Source organism: Myodes glareolus, chromosome 13 (assembly GCF_982192425.1).
Source record: "Myodes glareolus chromosome 13, mMyoGla1.1, whole genome shotgun sequence".
In the NCBI taxonomy this organism is placed as follows: domain Eukaryota; kingdom Metazoa; phylum Chordata; class Mammalia; order Rodentia; family Cricetidae; genus Myodes; species Myodes glareolus.
The window spans coordinates 37,159,462-37,177,605 of record NC_142038.1 but is presented as its reverse complement, the minus strand read 5'-3'; the positions used below and the strand labels follow the sequence as shown (position 1 = coordinate 37,177,605).

Sequence of the window (18,144 nt, the reverse complement as noted above, 5' to 3'; positions counted from 1 at the left end):
ATTTTAAAGGCAGAAACTGTCCGTATTGAATGGCAACAAGAGTTATTAGTTTTGTCTTACTGAATCAGAGGTTTGAATAGTTCCCTGTGATTGATAATGACATCAGTGATAGCAATGTAAAGATATTATATGCTCAAAATGGTCTAGGAATCATGTGGTACATGTTTTATTAAAAATTATCCTTTATATCAGAAAATGGAGTCCTAAAATGATTTAAATGTCCATGATTATATTTTACATATATAATTAATCAAAAATGTAAATTTTAACAGTTTATTGCTGTAATTGGTTTTGGAATCTGGAAGAATAGAGCCCCCAAATGAGGGAGATTAAAGTTTCATGCAATAGCCAACTTTATTCATAGCATTCTAGAATTTATCCTCTGCCGGTTAAGAAGAATCACATGAGTAAAGTGTACAATCACAAGGACTTGTCACATGTGGCAAAACATGTTTTTCATAGAAGCACACAAAAACAAGTTGCAATATCTAGTTGCAATGAATAATCTGAAGTAAACTCACTCCTATCTCATACACCTGAGTGGGGCATGACAGACATCCCAAGAACAATCTGTGGTTTTGAAGAAATTGGGTCACAAGACTCTTGACTTTTTTGTAGTTTTTTCATAAGCTCTCACCATTTGCATTGCGTGACTCCATCCTTGACTGTGTTCTGACAGTTCACTGGTTAGAAATAGGGTATTGAAAAGAGAGAAACTGGAAAGAAAGGAAAGATGGATATACTTGATAAGTATAATCAGAAATAGGAACAGACAGTAAAGTAAAAACAGAGAAAATATATTTTAAGCAAATATTAACTTATGTTATAAATACCTGTCATATGTGAAATTAGTTTAGCTCATACATTTGAAGATACTGTGCATTGATACAAAATTTTACATGAGCATTGGGGAAGCAGCATTTTTTGGTATTTTATGAAGTTTTTAGAGAAAGCAAATTGTTATTTGATCTTTTTAAAAATAAAATGTAGCTTAATCTAGTCTAATTTTCATGTTTTAGGATAAATGGTATCTATGATATAGGAATGGGACTTTCCCTTTGGTAAATATTTAAAAAGTAAATATTAAATGTTAACTTGTAAAAAATGTTAAATTGAACATGCAAGTGGCAAGGTCAGAAAACCTAATTTGAGAATATTAACTTTGTTTCTCTTTTTATAAACTATCATTGTGACATCAGCCATTTCTTGGTACACAGAGCTGTATTATTAAACACTTTTGAACAATTTCAAGGGTTTAACAACCCAGGGGACAACAGGACTTGATAAAAATGAACTACGTTTAGCGATTATAGATTTTACTCCAGTGGAATACAGCTAGAAACCTGACGATGGATTAACAGTTAAGAATTCTCAGAAAGATACTAGTGAAAAAATTTTTACAAACATTGGCTTGGCTGGATTTTAATGAACTGGTGAACCCGTGGCTCTCCTCTAGCAGCTGGTTCTTAAGCATGGTGTCCTGGCCATCAGCAGAAGCAGTAACTGAGAATTTATTAGAAATGCAAAATGTTTAGGCCCATGCTACACCAGACAACTTAAACTTCCAAGACTCAGGCCTAGAAGTCTGGGTCTTCACATGCCTTACAGGTAATTCTTCTGTTTGAACTCTGCTACAATAGACTGTGAACTACATAATGGTCTAGTAATGCATGCATTTACACAAGCACACATAGACATACACGTCTTGATGAACTTCCTAATAAACTGTCTATATAGTCTCTATAATGATTTGTAAGTGTCCAAAAAATATATACCAGAACACTCAAAGTCAGCTCTTAATGGTTATAATATATCAGTAATTCACTGAAAACACTCTCTGGAAAGTGGACTCATTTATTCTTTCTACCCTACTTTCTATAATCAAGTCCTTAAGGCTGGTTCTCTGTCTTTAAGGTGTGTCTTCACTCCTAGGTGTCAACAAACTTCAGATTTGTTGGGAAAGAAAGGGTGAGGATTAAAATCATTTTTATAATATAGTCTATGATAGATTTAGATAGGAATGTGATAAAACCTCTTCGAGCCACCTTAGAATGGCATTGTAGACTCTTGCTTTTGAACTTTCCTCAAATATCAAAACAATGAGTCCTAATGCTGAATTAATAAAATGTAATTTAGTAAATCTAGTATTACTTTTTCAGAATTCTTTCTCCTCTATTGAGAAAATATTGTTTTTTATAATAATATTTCCTATGTTAATAAAGAATATCTTTCAAATTGTTTCAGGCTCATGACTAAGGCACAATTCTTGTTCTGGCAAGAGAAATATGACATTTCTTCAGTGTGTAATGCTTAAAAATATAACTCTGCAATGTGTTTGTGCTTTTCTCAGTTCTTCTTGAGTCAGAATCTGCACAGCCAAACCAATTCTATTTCAGGGCTTTGCTTGTTGTACACAGGTTATTAGAAATTCTTCTCTTTCATCATGGAGAATATAGTCTGAGTCATGGGAATGATGACAAAGCCACAACCACACTGACAAGGACAGTGACAGAAAGGATCATAAAAATGATGATTGCCTTGAAAATCTGGTCAAGGCTTTGCAAAAGCTTGAGAACATAAGCTAGTTTTAAAAAACATTTAAATATTTTTTGAGATTATGATATAATTACATTATTTCACCCTCCTTTTCCTCTCTCCAAATCCTCCCTTGTACCCCTACTCTTATGCTCTCTTAAATTCAAGACCTCTTTTTCTATAATTGTTATTATAAATACACATACAAACACATACACACAAAGGTATTTGTAAATATATAAATACAACTTATTCAGGCTATATAATTTTGTCTATTTATTTATGTTTTCAGAGCTGATCATTTGGTAATAAATAACTAATTGCTGAGCTCTTCCTGGAAAAGTCTAGTTTTAGTTTTTTTATTTTTATTTTTTATTTTTTATCTTTGGTTTTTCGAGACAGGGTTTCTCTGTAGCTTTGGAGCCTGTCCTGGAACTAGCTCTTTTAGAACAGGCTGACCTCAAACTCAAGAGATCCACCTGCCTCTGCCTCCCAAGTGCTGGGATTAAAGGTGTGCACCACCACCACCCAGCTAGCATTCTTTAGTTTTATGTTGTCCTTTGTTTAGGGTTCTTACTATGTCTATAAATAACAAGTATGCAAAATAGATTCAATAGATAGCATAATTATTTTACTTAATACATTTTAATTGAGTCTCAAAATTAAATCCCCAATGACTTCAATCTAAATAATTTATTAAATTGAAAATTGGGGCTGTTTATAGTAAGTAATGCCAACTGATATGTGTTTTTGTGTGTGTGTTTATGTGTGTGTGAAAAACCCACTCTATACTGAAAAGGGACATATTGAAATTAACTTAGAACCACAATAAAATGTTTAAAACTCAAATTTTAAATATTTGAATTTTATATAGTGAATATAGTCATTTCAAGTAAAGCCAAGCATCGATATATCAGGAAAATTCAAAACTAGAGAGGAGGTCTTAAAAGTCTGCTGAGTAGAGAAGTACCTCCTTTCTCAAAAGTTTTATTTCTTGATTTAACTGTGAATAGGTTAATTAGCAATCAGATACCCAAGAAGTTTTGTTCTTTGCTAATTACATTTTCTTCATCATGAAATGGTTAGACCACTACAGGGCTCTTGCCTCATTATATGAGGACTCCTCATTTCTCTCTTGAGCTCTGAGTCACTGCAAATCATTAGAATTAACACTTTCAGTGAATCATTGTTAATATTAATTAAATATTTAAAGAATGTCTCAAGGATCTGTAGAAATGAAATTGAATTAATTAAGGACCAACTAAACAAATTTCAATTTGTATAAGAAACTCCTTTATGTATGCCTTCTAATAATTTTTTTTCAAGTAATGGGCATCTCTAAAGAATCTTCATTCCTTAACACTCTTAGAGAAAAAATAATTTAGTTTTTAAGGAGCTAAAAGAATAGAACAACATGAAAACGGCATAGCATTTCAATTCTTTCATTTAAACTCTAATCATATATTATCATTTGCATCTGAACTATTTTTATGTAGTTTTTAATTAACAACTAAAAAGTAAATCATTCATTAAACAGTAAAACAAGAATCACCTGCATCAAAGAAGCTTACAATTTTAATTCTGTAACTGAATGAGAAAAATATTATTTTAAATAATTTTGTCCTACCTTCTCAGTGATTGAAGACTAATATAAACATTGTGAGCTTTTTTAATCATGGGGAAATTATCCGAAAGAAAAGAAAAATTAACATATGTAAAATCCCTAAATTAAGCAAACACATTGGACTAATTGTAGTCTCAAAGATATTGTGTAATCCCTAAAGAACTAATTTGTTCCTTTAACTGCTATGTTCATATGCTTGCAAGTTGAGGGGAACACTTCCTTGATATCTGCAGTCTTCCCAACATCTTAACTTTTTATTTTCTAACTTTACCTCTGTCGTGTGCCGCTGCCTTCAGCCTCATCTCTTGACGGCAGGTGTTTCAGGACCATCTTCATGAGTGCGAACAACTGGATTTCTGCATTTGTGGTGGGAACCACTGACATCTCCTTTCTCTCTTTTTATATTCTCTAGCTGTTTAAGGTTCACTGCCTTAAATCTATCCCAGTTAACATACTACACACAAATCCACATGTATCTCTGTGTTTCTTGGTGATTGATAATAATAATTGCAATGACAGTTTTAATTATTGTAGACTCGAAGGGTTTAACAGATTGAATGAGTGAATTTTAATAGTATCTTTGAGAAATTAAGATTTTGTTAGGGAAATTTTGGATTTACATCAACTCTAGCAAACAAATTGTAGAGCACAATATATTACTATTTAGCCATTTACTTTCACCTTTACTGACATTTTCCCTTCATGTGCGTGGTGGCTTAAAAGAAAGTCACCTCCAAAGGGAGTGACAGTATTAGAAGATATGGCTTTGTTAGAGTAGATGTGACTTTGTTGGAGGAAGTATATCACTGTGGAGGCAGGCTTTGATGTTTCTGAAATGTAAACTATCCCAACTAAATGTTTTTCCTTTATAAGAATTGCCATGGGCGTGGTGTCTTTTCATAGTAATAGAAACCCCATGGGGGCTGGAGAGATGGCTCAGAGGTTAAGAGCATTGCCTGCTCTTCCAAAGGTCCTGAGTTCAATTCCCAGCAACCACATGGTGGCTCACAACCATCTGTAATGGGGTCTGGTGCCCTCTTCTGGACTGCAGGCATACACACATACAGAATATTGTATACATAATAAATAAATAAATATTTAAAAAAAATAGAAACCCCAACTAAGACAGAAGTTGATACCAGAGACTGAAATATTTCTGTGAAAGGCCCAATCTTGTTTTTGTTTGGAGTAATACAGACTTTGGTACTTTGGGTGAGGAAAGCAGTGGAATGCTTTAAGCACCACTTGATAGACCATACTAGTAGGAGCATGGAAGACTGTGCTGAGAATGATGTGAACTGTAGAGGGCTCAGGCAAGAAGTTTCAGAGGAGAATCTTAGTATGTGGCATAAAGATCATTCTTGTGATATTTTGGTGAAGAAAATGACTGCTTTTTGTCTGAAGAGTCTGCCTGAGTCTAAAGTGAAGAGCTTTGAATTAATTCCATTGGCAGAAGAAATCTCAAAACAGCCTAGTATAGACTCTGTCATGTGGTTATTAGTGGTAAGTCTAAGGAAAGTTTATAATGCAAGAGAGCAAGTTGAGCAGGGTAAATTACAAAACACAAAATCTAAGGAGGAAAGAAGCTCCAGGAAATGGGATGGTGCTAAGTCCTGTGTTTAAGGAGATAAAAAGATTAAAAAATAGAATAAAGGGAGTGGTCAACTCAGAGTAGGATCCCACCCAGCTAAGATTCTAACCCGTGAAGACGAATTAAAGAAAGGCATAAAAGTGGGTATGATGGTGATAATCCTAGCACTGGGAAAGCAGAGGTTAGCAGATTTCTGAGTTTGAGGCTAGTCTAGTCTATAGAGCAGGTTCTAGAACAAACAAGCTTAGGCAGTGAAGGAAATCATGGAAAACAGAGTTGGTGAAAGTGTAATTGAACAAGGTGGACAAAGTTCAAGCCCCAGTAAGCAGCAGAACTTTGCAGTTTCTGTCACATGGTTCTGTAGTTAAGGATAGAAGGAAAGGACTAAATAATTTGCCACTGAGACTAAGGAAATCCACTGAGGCCAGGCAGGTGTCAGAGCTGTCCCTGAATGGGGAGGTCTACAGAGAGGACAGCTTTCAGTCCTGTTTGGCCCGGTATTTCCTCACTATGCTCCCTTCCCTATGTTTTGGAATGCTGAAATATATCCTGTACTGCTAAATGTTGGAATGTTGGAAGTATGTGATCTACTTTTAGATTTAGATTTTCCTTGGATTACAGCTAAGAGATTGCATGGATCTCATTAAGGACTTTGAACCTTAGACTTGTAAATAAAATTGAGACTTTTATAGACTTTGAGGACATTTAAAGTTGGACTGAATACACTCTTGCATTATGTTATGGCTACAAGCCTTTGGGGACCAAGGAGTGGAATGTGGTGGTTTGAAAGAAAATAGCCCCCAAAGGGGGTGGCACTATTAGGAGTGACCATGTTGGAGGAAGTGTGTCACTATGGAGGCAAGATTTGAGGTCTCATATATGCTCAAGGTACACTGTGTCTCTGACCACTTCTAGTTACTTGCTTTTCAAGATAAAGGACTCTCACCTCTAGCACCAAGTTAGCTTGAATGGCACAATGATAATAATGAACTAAACCTCTGGATATATATATTCACCCTAATTAAATGATTTTCCTTTATAAGACTTGCTGTGGTCATAGTGGCTCTTCACAACAACAGAAACCCTCACTAAGGCAATATGGTTTATTGGTACAACTGATAAGCCAATGTTGACACACAATTACTATCTGGAGCCAATGGTTTACCTTGAATATTCTCTCACTGTGTTACATAGGCTCAAGGGTTTTGCTAAACTCCTAAGGTTATATATACCTTTAATTTCAGAGTTATGTGGACTTGATTGACTACCCTCAAATCTGTGTTCCACAGTCTAACCCTTTGCTATTTCCCAGAACTCTCTTGAATCCTTTCTGACCTTTATTTTCAGTCTCTATTGTACTCGTGCCTTTTCCAGAATGCAATATATTTAGATCCTGCAGAACATAACCTTTAGAAACTGACTTATTTAGCAATGTGCTCTTACATTTCCTTATGTTGTTTTGTGTCTTGATAAAGCTACAGTTCTTTTCATCACTAAACAGCATCCTATTGTATGCATGTACCCACTTATCCTAAGCGAAGGATGTGTTTTTGCCTAGATTTTTTTTTTTTTGGCAATTATCAAAACACTGCTAAAAACATTTGCATGTTGGTTGCTGTGTGGAGCAAACTTTTCAGCTTATTTGGGTAGATAATTGGGAGTGCTATTGTTTGATTTTGTAACAAGATTATGTTTAACTCTGTTAAGAGAAAAATGTGGAACCGTTTTTCAGTGTCACTGAATTGTTTTGCATCCCCACAGTGTCTGTTGTTTTCTAGTTGGTATTGATGGTGTTTTTTTTCCCTCTAGTTTATAGGAATTTAATCATCCTAGTAGAGATAATTGTTTATAATCTAACAAGGAAAATTTCATGCCTATTTTCCAACCATTCATCCTTAGTAGGTATCTGTTGTGGCCCAATTTGTTGAGTTGGATGGTTTTCTTGTTGTTGGATTTTAAGAGGTTTAAGTGTTCTTTACATATTTGAATACAACTTCTTTGTTAGATATGTGCTTTGGTAAAGATTGACTTCAAATCTGAAGCCTTTTTTCTTTCTTATTATTGTCTTTCATACTGAAAAAACATATCTTTAATGCAAACCAACATATCTCTCTCTCTCTCTCTCTCTCTCTCTCTCTCTCTCTCTCTCTGTCAAGTATGACGTCTAAAAAATAACTGTCAAATCTAAGGTAGGTAAGATTGTGTTATCGTCCTGAAATTGAAAGTTTTGAATTTATGTTAGGATTTTGGTACATCTCAAGTTATTCTGTGAAAATCTGTACATATGGTCTGTTCTGTTGGCATGAAGGTGTCTGGTTAATTTTTTGAAGACTATTATTGAAGTGACTTAACTGTACTTGGAGGGTTTATGTACATGACGCTCTCTAGTCTATTTCTAATTTTAGCTGAAATGTTCCAGCACCCAGCGATATAACACTGTTTTCACCTTAAGAGCCTAGGAGGGATCCTGAAAAGAATCCTACATTGTGTACCTTCTTTTTCAGACTGGGCCTCCGTGGATTTACAACTGTGAACTTAGTCCAAACTCAACTTGTAGCTGTTTCCCACTCAAGACTTAAACATTTCCATCACTGACTGCAGAGCCTCTCACACCAGGATGCACCAGTTCCGTGTTTACTTGCCTATGCTGTACCCACAGCAGGACTCGGTCCTGTGACCTGAGCTCTCTGATGGAGTTCAGAAAGTTTGCTAATGGTCAGTTTGTTCTTTTTCCTTTGTTGTTTTGATAGCCTCTAAGACTATGTTCCAGAGCAAAGACTTGGATATTCATTATTATGTGGTCAAGACAAATAAATAGAAGCTCAGTTGCCTTAGATTGGCAGAAACCTAAAAAGCTTATAACTCTTTTTCTCTTGTATTTTATATGTATTTTTAGAGGAAGAAAACCAGAAAGACTTCTTGTAGACAAGAAAAGTACCTAATAACAGGGTCAATACAGAGAGGAATATTTCATGAAGAAAGTCTTTTTACTAACATAGAAATTTGTTGGCTCAATCCTGTTCCCTGTTCAGAATGAACCTTCTTCAGCTCTTTGGTTCTGGTGCTGGAATGTGTTCCTAGAGAGATGAATTAAAATCAATCTGAAAAGTAAAGTCTATTTCTATGCTTCCTAAAGATTCCTTGTCTGCTTGGCTCAGAACTTTTTTGACAGGGAGGATGGTATGCTCTGTTTGGGCTATCTAAATGTTTCATTAGGTCTCATTCATGTTCTGTGAACTATATGTTACTGATGTTTTTGAGGGAACCTTTCCTTTTTTTTTTACTTCCTATCAAAAAATATTTACAGAGAAGTCTTCAGTGTTGCTCACATGTTGAGCATGTTTTATGATTGTCACAGCCTATCAACTTTATCTTGCAAATATCCTTTAAGTGATCTATTTCTCTTTCTCCATCTTTAGCAATCACTTATACAGCCGAGATACCTCTATTCCCCCTGATTTTTCTCTAACACATTCTTCCACACTGTACACCCAAACATCATGTCTGCAAACCTAACTTGGTGTTCTTCTGAAGAAAGAATTGTGGCTCCTATATTTGGTATCTCAGTCTTTATATTCTCCGTTATTCTGACCTCATCTCCCTAACTGCCATTCACTCTTTCCCAATCACTTGCTTCACTGTACACCCATTATAAATTATATATTTATGTATGTATTTTATTTTATTATATATTTATATGTATGCATTGTATAAACACATTATAAGTATATAATAAAACAAATATTTTTTAAGTATAAAATTAATATTCATAAGAAATATTTTTTCTGAGGTAGAAACATTCTCCAATATAGATTAGGATATACATGGAAGGTTTATGCTCTAGACACATTCAGTAAGATATTGAATAAAGTTCCAATAACTCCATGAGGTCATAAAATAACTTATAATAGCTGTCTGAGTAGGACAGTTATCCATACCAAGGCTTTCACTCTCCAGCTAAAGATCAGACAGAATGGAAATCTGACTCATTGGTTAGCACGGTGGTGTTAATGTCAACTCTGAAAGACTAGAAGCAATACATAGTATACACATGTAATATGGATGTTCTTATGTTTATATACACACAGCCATAATGAATATTTTTTATATTTTCAAACTGTCAATGTTCAAAATACTAAAATGAAAAAGAAAATGTATGTTTTATTTTATTTGGAAAATGATATAATGTACATGTATGCATATATACATCCACGAACATGCTGATAATATACATGTGTAAAAAACATAGTGGGCATATTCACGTGTATACATACATGCATACACACCCCCCTTTATTGTATACCGAGTCAACTTTACTTTAGATGGTAGCTGTAGATGGTCAGCTGGGCTTTGCCTTGTTCTTTTTTTTTCCATTGTCAAATTGAGAGCAAATCACAGAGGAGGCCAAGTAAACAATGGAGGGCAAGCAACTTTATAGCCTGCGATGACAATGAAGGTTACAATCTGGATGTTGTTGATTTTCTAACTTTTCCCTTCAGCAATGTGGGTCACAAACCAGTCTTTGGGTCCCACGAGACGAGGCCCACAGCCGGCAAGTCCACCCTTCACTCATAGGCAGGCAGTCCAAACAGCTTAGGATCAAAGTCTTTCAGGGAACCCAGCACCAGGGTGGCCTTTTTTGTCAGGTCTTTGCTCAAGTTTTCATCAGGAACCATGACCACCTGCATCCCAGAGGCCACTGCTGCCTCCACACCGTTTGGAGAATCCTCAAAGACGAGGCAGTTTTCTGGAGCCGGGGGAGGAGAGAACCTCTTGGCACAGATAAGAAATATGTCTGGGGCTGGCTTGCCCTTCGCTACCTCAGGATCATCTCCTAGAACGATGTGGTTAAACAAACCAAAGAACTCCTTGTGCCTACTGGTCTTCATTTGGAAGGTGAGGGTCCCGGAGCTGCTGGCCAGGGCAAAGGGTAGGTGGTTTTTCCGCAGGTGTTGAATCAAATCATTAGCTCCTGGCATGAGTGAAGCTGTGGGCAGCACCTCCTTCAGTTTCGCTTGGCTTTGTTCCATTAGCTCCTCTTTGGACATGGGCAACTGTAGGCGCTCTACTATGGTCTCGGCCGTTTCTAGGGCCTTCTTCCCCATGACCAGGGACTTGACATCCCAGTCGTATGTCTTCCCATGGCGACCGCATATTTCTTGAAACACTTTGGTATATAAATCTTCAGTATTCAGAAGCAGTCCATCCATGTCAAATAACAGATGTGTAACTGGCCGAAACTGGGGCGCAGGAACCGCCTCCGCCATAGTGAGGGTAGTGAAGGGGCAGGGCCAGAAGAGGAGCACAGGCCACGCTGGCTTGTCCTACGCATGCGTGTTGTGGGCCTCTGTGACGTAAGTCCTTGGCAAAATCACCCAGTAAACACCAAACGAGAAGCAAGAGAGCAAATGTTGATATAGGGGATAAATCTAACATCATAGTGCTTTATTTATGTTGAACCTTGGCCTAGTCATGGGTTTAGGTGGGTGGTAAAAATGAATCCATCCGGAATGAAGGAGGAAGCAGATGTTGAAGCTGAAGGAGAGAGAATGGAAGGAGGAACTTTTTTATTTAAACTGAATACAACAAGTCCTGAAGTTTCATTCACAAAATAAAACATTTTAAGATTATGAATTTGAAAATGAAAAGATAGCAAATGTTTTAAAAAGGAAACATATCCTTGGGAAATTAAGTTATTTTATCAAAAATTAGATAAAGGAAGTCTTTTCTGATGAGCCTTTATAGATTTTTTTAAAGGCACATCAATTCATTAAGGAGATTAATGTATGAAGTCTCTAAAATCTTAGCGATTTTCTGACCACTCCTATTTCAGATAGCACAGAGACAATCTCTTAATAGCCAGCAGTGATAAGTATTTCGAAAGGATCCGCAGAATTAGAGCTAGTGTAGTTCATGATCCACATTTACCATTAACCAACAAAGTTAACTTGATTACTTAAGCCCCAAGTAATCCTAAGTATGATAGTCCCAGAGGCCTGGAGGGATGGTTCAATTGTTAAGAGCACCTACTACTTTTACAGAGGACTCAGGTTTGATTCCTAACACCCATATAGCAGCTCCCCAAAGTGTGTAACTCCACTTCCCTGGGATCTATCACCCTCTTGTGTATCTGCACGTACTGCATGCATCTATACATGGTGCACAGACATACATGCAGACAAAGTATCCATATATATAAATTAATTAAAAATGAATTGAATGGTCTTCAAAGACTACATCATGGCAGAAGTGGATAATAGTCACATCAAACACTGTAGAATAATGACTTGATCATAAGTTCTTTGATTTTTATTTTATGAATATTGCACAAAATTGTTGTAATAATTAAGCAGAAACAGATTTTAAGTAAAAATGTAAAAAAAAACCTATAAGGTAAATGGTACATGATGTGCATAAATCAGCTCCAGGTGGTTTGAAGCTATTAAAAAACCCAAGCCCTGAACCTAACCACAACCGAGGTAATCACCACTCAAAAGAATCATTTAACCTTGTTGTAAAATTAAATATGCAAAGTAGGTCTTCAAAAGGACCAAGAGTTCAAGTAAAGTGCCAGTAGCTGCTGTATTTGTGATTAGATCAAAGTTAGAAAACATTAAGTACTATGAAAATATGCTAATTACACAGTAAATGGATTTATTAAAACATCACAGTAAAACTCATATATCAATAGTTATGTGACAACAGAAATTTAAAAATCAGTATGTATTTTTGTATGCACATACACACAAATTATCCTTTTGTTAAATTTTTGAGATCCTCAAAAAGCCATGAAGGAGAGCAGTACTTGAAAAATAAAGTTTGAAAATAAATTTGTATGAGAAACTAATAGCATATAAAAGACTCTTTACCCCAAACTAAAGCTTAATTTAAAACTTGCAAAGATCATTAAAATTCTTAATTGTTTATGATACAGTAAATATTATTCTAGTCATATTTCATATACTTGACACAAATTCTTAAAATAAAGCACACTGTGTATATTATTATGCTCATTTTCCCAGTGAGGATACAGGTGTAAGAGATGAAGATTACAGAGATGATTAATATGGGGGCCATGAATAGTCGTTTAGTGCTCTAGGTCTGAGCTATGGCTATGACTTCAAACTATTTTTCTGATGTTCTATGTAGGGAAGAAAGTCTATTCCTGGTACTTAGTCTAAACATTTTGACTTCATGCAGTAGTTTTCTACCTGTTTCATTTTCTTTGTCTTCTTTCCCAACTCCATTATTTTTCTTAAGGCCCTATATTTTTCTCTGCTTTATTTATCTTGATAATTTCCCAATTGTTGCCTTCTTGTTCTTTAATACGTTATTATAGGGACCTAAAATTCATCTTATCACATAAACTGAATACTTTTATAATCTGCATATGTCATTAATTCTTCTAAAACTTATTGGATGATTTATGAGGATTTCTGTTGTTTTTCAGTTATAGAAGAGATGCTGAGTTAGTGAGCTTTGGTATTTATATCTCTGTTCTACAAAGTCACAGAACAAGTTAGACTGAACTGGGCAAGTCACAAATCACCAGGGTGTTGAGCAAAAACAGCCACAGGCTTATACTGAATAGAGGAGACTAACCAATAGAAGCTGAAAATTAGAATTGTAGAGGCAATATTGGTTCAGAGATTTGATTTGTTGGTCCGTGCTATGTTTTAAAATAAGTTGAAAATATTTATAAATCAGTAATGTTATGCAAGAGTACCTGAGTTTCTGGTTTCTCTTAAAAACTTAAACTTGATAATGATGTTCCTTAATTTTTTCAGAGCAATAATAAAATTATAATAAAGTTCCCAAGGTATCTTTTTCAATCCTGCATAGCTTATTAACACATGTGTACCTGGGCCAGCAGGTGTAAGTGTGTATGATTTTGCTTGTCATTTTGTGGGCTCCTAATTTAAATACTCGTGAGCTGCTGTACCATTCCCTACACATGCAATGTAGAAAATTAACAACTTCCTTCTGATTTTCTTTGGAACTTTGTACTTTTTAATAGCTTTTTCAAACTGATTCCAAAATTGACCTACTTTGGAAATTCACTACTTTTTAACTGCCAAGAATGACACCTGGGAACACTGGAATTGACGTCCTTGCATAAAATAGGAAAGTAAGCCCGGAACATACCATGACTGTCAAAAATTCAAGAGTAGAGATGATCCCTTAAAAAAAGAAATAATCAAAAATAATGAAAGGTAGTACAATCTAATAATTAATTTCCAAGTGTTTACTTTTTGTATACAAGTAGAAATTTTCCTTGTTTTCCCTTAATAAGCTCAGTTAAAAAATACATTTAAGTATTGACTCTCCAAGGTTTTACACAGGTAGAACTTGGATGTGATAGCCCATGTGTTTACAGTGGATGACTGACACAGTGTTTTCTCTTTGGATTATATGCTACAGATACTTAAAAACACCAAAGTACATGGTATCGTTTTTGTTTTCATTTTTTGTAAGCCATCAAGGGAGTCTCAATTCATCTGACTTAGTGGAACAGGTGGATATTACGGGATGGTGAAGAATCTTTATGTGCCATCTTGCTACCTCACTATGTAAACTGAGAGATCAAGCTGCTGGTAAGTGAAGCCTCTTCACCTTATGTTTATGTAACACTGGAGAGCTCCTGTGAGAGTTTCTGTGTCCCATTTCCTTTACAGAACACTAGAGAAAAGTCTAAATGTACATGTCTTTTATTTATTTATATATATGAGATAAACTGATATTTATATGATAAAGTACTTCGAGTGAAGCATAGTAGCTAAGAAAAACAGAAGAAAAATCGGAACCATGACATATCATCCTACAAAGTGGGGAAGAATTCAGAAGGCAAGGCTGAATGTGGAGTCAGACAATTTGGTCCCAAGATTCCTTTATATTAAGAGTTTTAGGAAAAAATTTTAAAATTAAAATCATATGTATCAGAGGAGGTTACTCTGGCTTTTAAGAATTCATAGGGAACAATATAAAATTTAAGAACTTTAAAAATTGCTACCTTTTCCAATCTACCTGGGATTTCTCTGAAGGAATCAGAGAATTTCATGGTTTCTATACACCACACACGCACACGCACACACACACACACACACACACACACACACACACACACTTGGTAAGTCTATGCCTCCACTGGCCGTGTATAGTTTTCCTTTGCATTCTTGTCCTATATTGGTTCCTTACTGGGTCATTTTTCAGCCATCCCCTCAAGCAAACACTTTCTCCATCTCTCATCAGCAGAATATTCAGTGTTCCCAATGTCTCTGGCCCTCTGAAGAAGCATCCACGTCCCCATGAGATCCTTTCCAGAACAAGGAAAGTCCAAGCAGAAAGCTAAAGTTCTTTTTCTTTTTTCTGATTTTTGCTTCTAATGTCCTTCAGTTGCCTGGCCAATCCAAAGTTTCACAGTTCTCAAATAATAAAAATAAAACAACAAACTGAATATACATGCACTGCTCATGCATCACACTAACTGATGTGGACGAGGCATGCCTTGCAGAGCCTGAGTCAGTGACATCGTGAGTGGGTTTACCGGTGCCTTCCTCAGCAACAGAGAGACCTATGGCAGAAGAAGAGAAGGCTCATGGATCTAATAGTGTGATCTCAGCTATGATCTTAGCCAAAGCCTGATTCTGAGGCATTTCTGGAATACAAAGCAAGACACAGGTGTCCTGTGCTGAGGTAAAAGTGGTTGCTGCCTTCCTGCATCCCCATGCCTTGTAGCTTTCACTGTGGTGTGGGGAGGGGAGGGCTGTGAGCAGTTAGCTGCACGTAGCCACAGCACTCGGGCCGCACACTGTGGGAATCATAGCAGGGAACAGACTGAGTGCTCATGGAGACGATACTGAAAAATGGTCTATTTTAAATGTAAGTTCATCTTTTATCTTCCTTCGGCAATGTGTATATAAAATCCCAATGTGAGTTTTCTGTAGAGGACAAAAAGACTTATACTTCTAAATTATTGTTTAAAAAGCAGAAAATAGGAAATATTTACCACCAGACTCCTGTACAAGAAACTTTCTTTCATAGAAAAATCTCTTATGAAATCGTAGCACTTTTTTGATATGATCAAAGGAAGCAGTGGCTAAAATATTTTGACAAAACTTATACAGACTATACTTGATAGAGCTAGGATTTAAGCCCAAGTTTACCTGATTCTTAATTTTTTTCATAATAAGTAGTATATAAGTTTTCATTTCAAAAATATACCTATATGAGCTTTAGAAGTCATTATTTCATAAGTGAAATAATGCTTCTTAGTTACTTTAGCAGGTGGTAAATGTTTTGTTATATTTTGACTGTGTTCTGACAAATAAAGCTTGCTTGGAGTCAGAGGGCAGAGCTAGCCACTAGCTGACCAAAATCAACCATAGAGACTTGGACAACTGTAGCTAGAGAAGACAGGAAGTAGTAAGGTGGCAGGGCTGAGAGAAGCTCTCTCTCCTTTTGGACTGAGGAACAGAAGAGATAGGAAGCAACTGGTGGCTGCTCACTACTTCTCTTATCTTTCAGGTTCTCACCCTGACATCTGACTCCTGATTTTTTAATTGATAAAGATTAATTGGATTAACACTTTAGGCAAATCATGGCTGATTAATATTATTTGCCTTGTTTTCATATACAATTTGAGAACATATAAGAAATGTCTAAATGAGTTTTAAAACCCTGTTTTATAATATTTTAAATTGTGTTGTCTCTTTCTAAATGCTAGATAGCAAGGTCAAGAATTAGATAACAATGTTAGAGAACAAGTGCCAATGATGTGACTTCAATGCCCATGTAGTTCAGCCTTCCTAATTATCAGCAAATGCTTTCTTTTCAAATATTGACTATGATAGGGCATATATATTTTTTTCCTTGTAAAGAGAATGATCTGGAAATTTAGCTTCCAAATAACTTGATAAGTCAGAATGTCAATGAAGTACAATAAATCGACCCAGAGGAAACATTTTCTTCAAACAGCCTACTCTAAAACACTCATTCTTCACCTGATGTCAAGATTAGATTAGCTGCATTAGGAATCCCGTTTTCTGAATGAAAGTTTGAAGATGAAATGACAAGGTTTTCACTATGTTATTGTCCTCTTAAAAAGAAGAGCAAGCAGGCCTACTGCTCACCTTTCTCTGGCATTTGGTGTGAACCTGTTATAGTTTCAATATGGTTTGCCCCGCTGATACAGCAGTTTAATCCTCAAGTCACATAATTGCTAGTAAAAGCAAGATTGAAATCCATTTTGACCACAGAATTTAGAGGTAGGAACATCAAAAAGAGATTAGCTATAGAGGATTGAATTCTGGTAGCTTCATAAGAAGGGCAGAGACCAGACTCAGATATAGATTAGCACATGATGCTCCCTGTCTCTTGTTATGTGATGCCATGTGCCTTGCCAATACTCTGTCAATAAAGTTACCTTCTATGAGGTGTTGCAACTAAAGGGGACACTGGCCAGAGACTATGCCACACTGTCTGGACTTTCAGTCTTCATGGTGTGAGTTAAAGAAAATGAAACCAAATCAATCTAAAGTACAATACCTCTTTCACTGCTTCGTATTTAGTCTCAGGTATTTCATCGTGAATTAAACATGAATGGTGTTAATGAGGTGTCATAGTGTGGAGGCCGAAAAATGCAGGCCCATTTCTACCTTGTCTGACTGTCAGACAGTTTAGAGATTGACAAGCACAGTTGCAGGTCTCAACTCTGGATGTGATTGCTTTGTTCTTCTGAAAATAAACCAAGTCCATGCCATCCTGACAGATGGTCAGGATATGCAAACTTACTTCTGCTCCTTCTTTTATAACTATGATGTCACTTGGGGAGGGGCCGTCTTCCGGATATGACTTAGAGCACCTTTGCTACCTAGACTACAGAACACTAATGATATGGTGTCTCACAGTGATAAAGCAATTGACTGTGTGAGTTATACTTTATATCATGTTAAAAAAGTCTTTTGTTACCTTCTCCCCCATTTACATTGGATATAAAGGCTGTGGAAATCCAAATGTGGGCAGATTTCAGGATTTCAGTAATCACTGGAATACCCTTCTGAAACGTTCTGTGTTTTCTGTAATATAATTTTTATGCATCTTCATATTCTTTACTTATATTTCTGCAATTCCCATGCCCCTACCCTGGTAAGAAGTATTTTTGTTGAGGCCAGTCCTCCACAGCATAGTAGATAAAAGTCTTTGCCACCAGGCCTAAAGATTCAGTGGGAGTAGAGAACTGTTCCCCTAAAATTGTTTACTGACCTCCACCCATATGTGAGGGCAAAAACAGGCTCATCAGAAACCCAGCAATTGAAAGTAGTTTTTAAAGAATTTTTAAAATCACCTATTACATAAGCAAAATACAATTTCAAAGCAGAGTAAGATTTCTGACTAA

At 36.0% G+C, this 18,144-nt stretch overlaps 1 protein-coding gene across 1 annotated transcript; it reads right to left on the bottom strand.

Moving 5' to 3' along the window:
* Positions 1 to 9,891: 9,891 nt before the first annotated feature.
* Positions 9,892 to 11,183, bottom strand: LOC125390554 (pseudouridine-5'-phosphatase-like). The gene has a single exon (XM_048419623.3). It carries the CDS (start codon positions 11,015 to 11,017, stop codon positions 10,316 to 10,318), a length of 702 nt encoding a protein of 233 aa, XP_048275580.1. The 5' UTR covers positions 11,018 to 11,183; the 3' UTR covers positions 9,892 to 10,315.
* Between the last annotated feature and the right edge of the window lie 6,961 nt (positions 11,184 to 18,144).

Coding starts and splice junctions, on each gene's coding strand:
- LOC125390554 (XM_048419623.3), bottom strand. CDS start 11,017: ATGGCGGAGGCGGTTCCTGCGCCCCAGTTTCGGCCAGTTACACATCTG.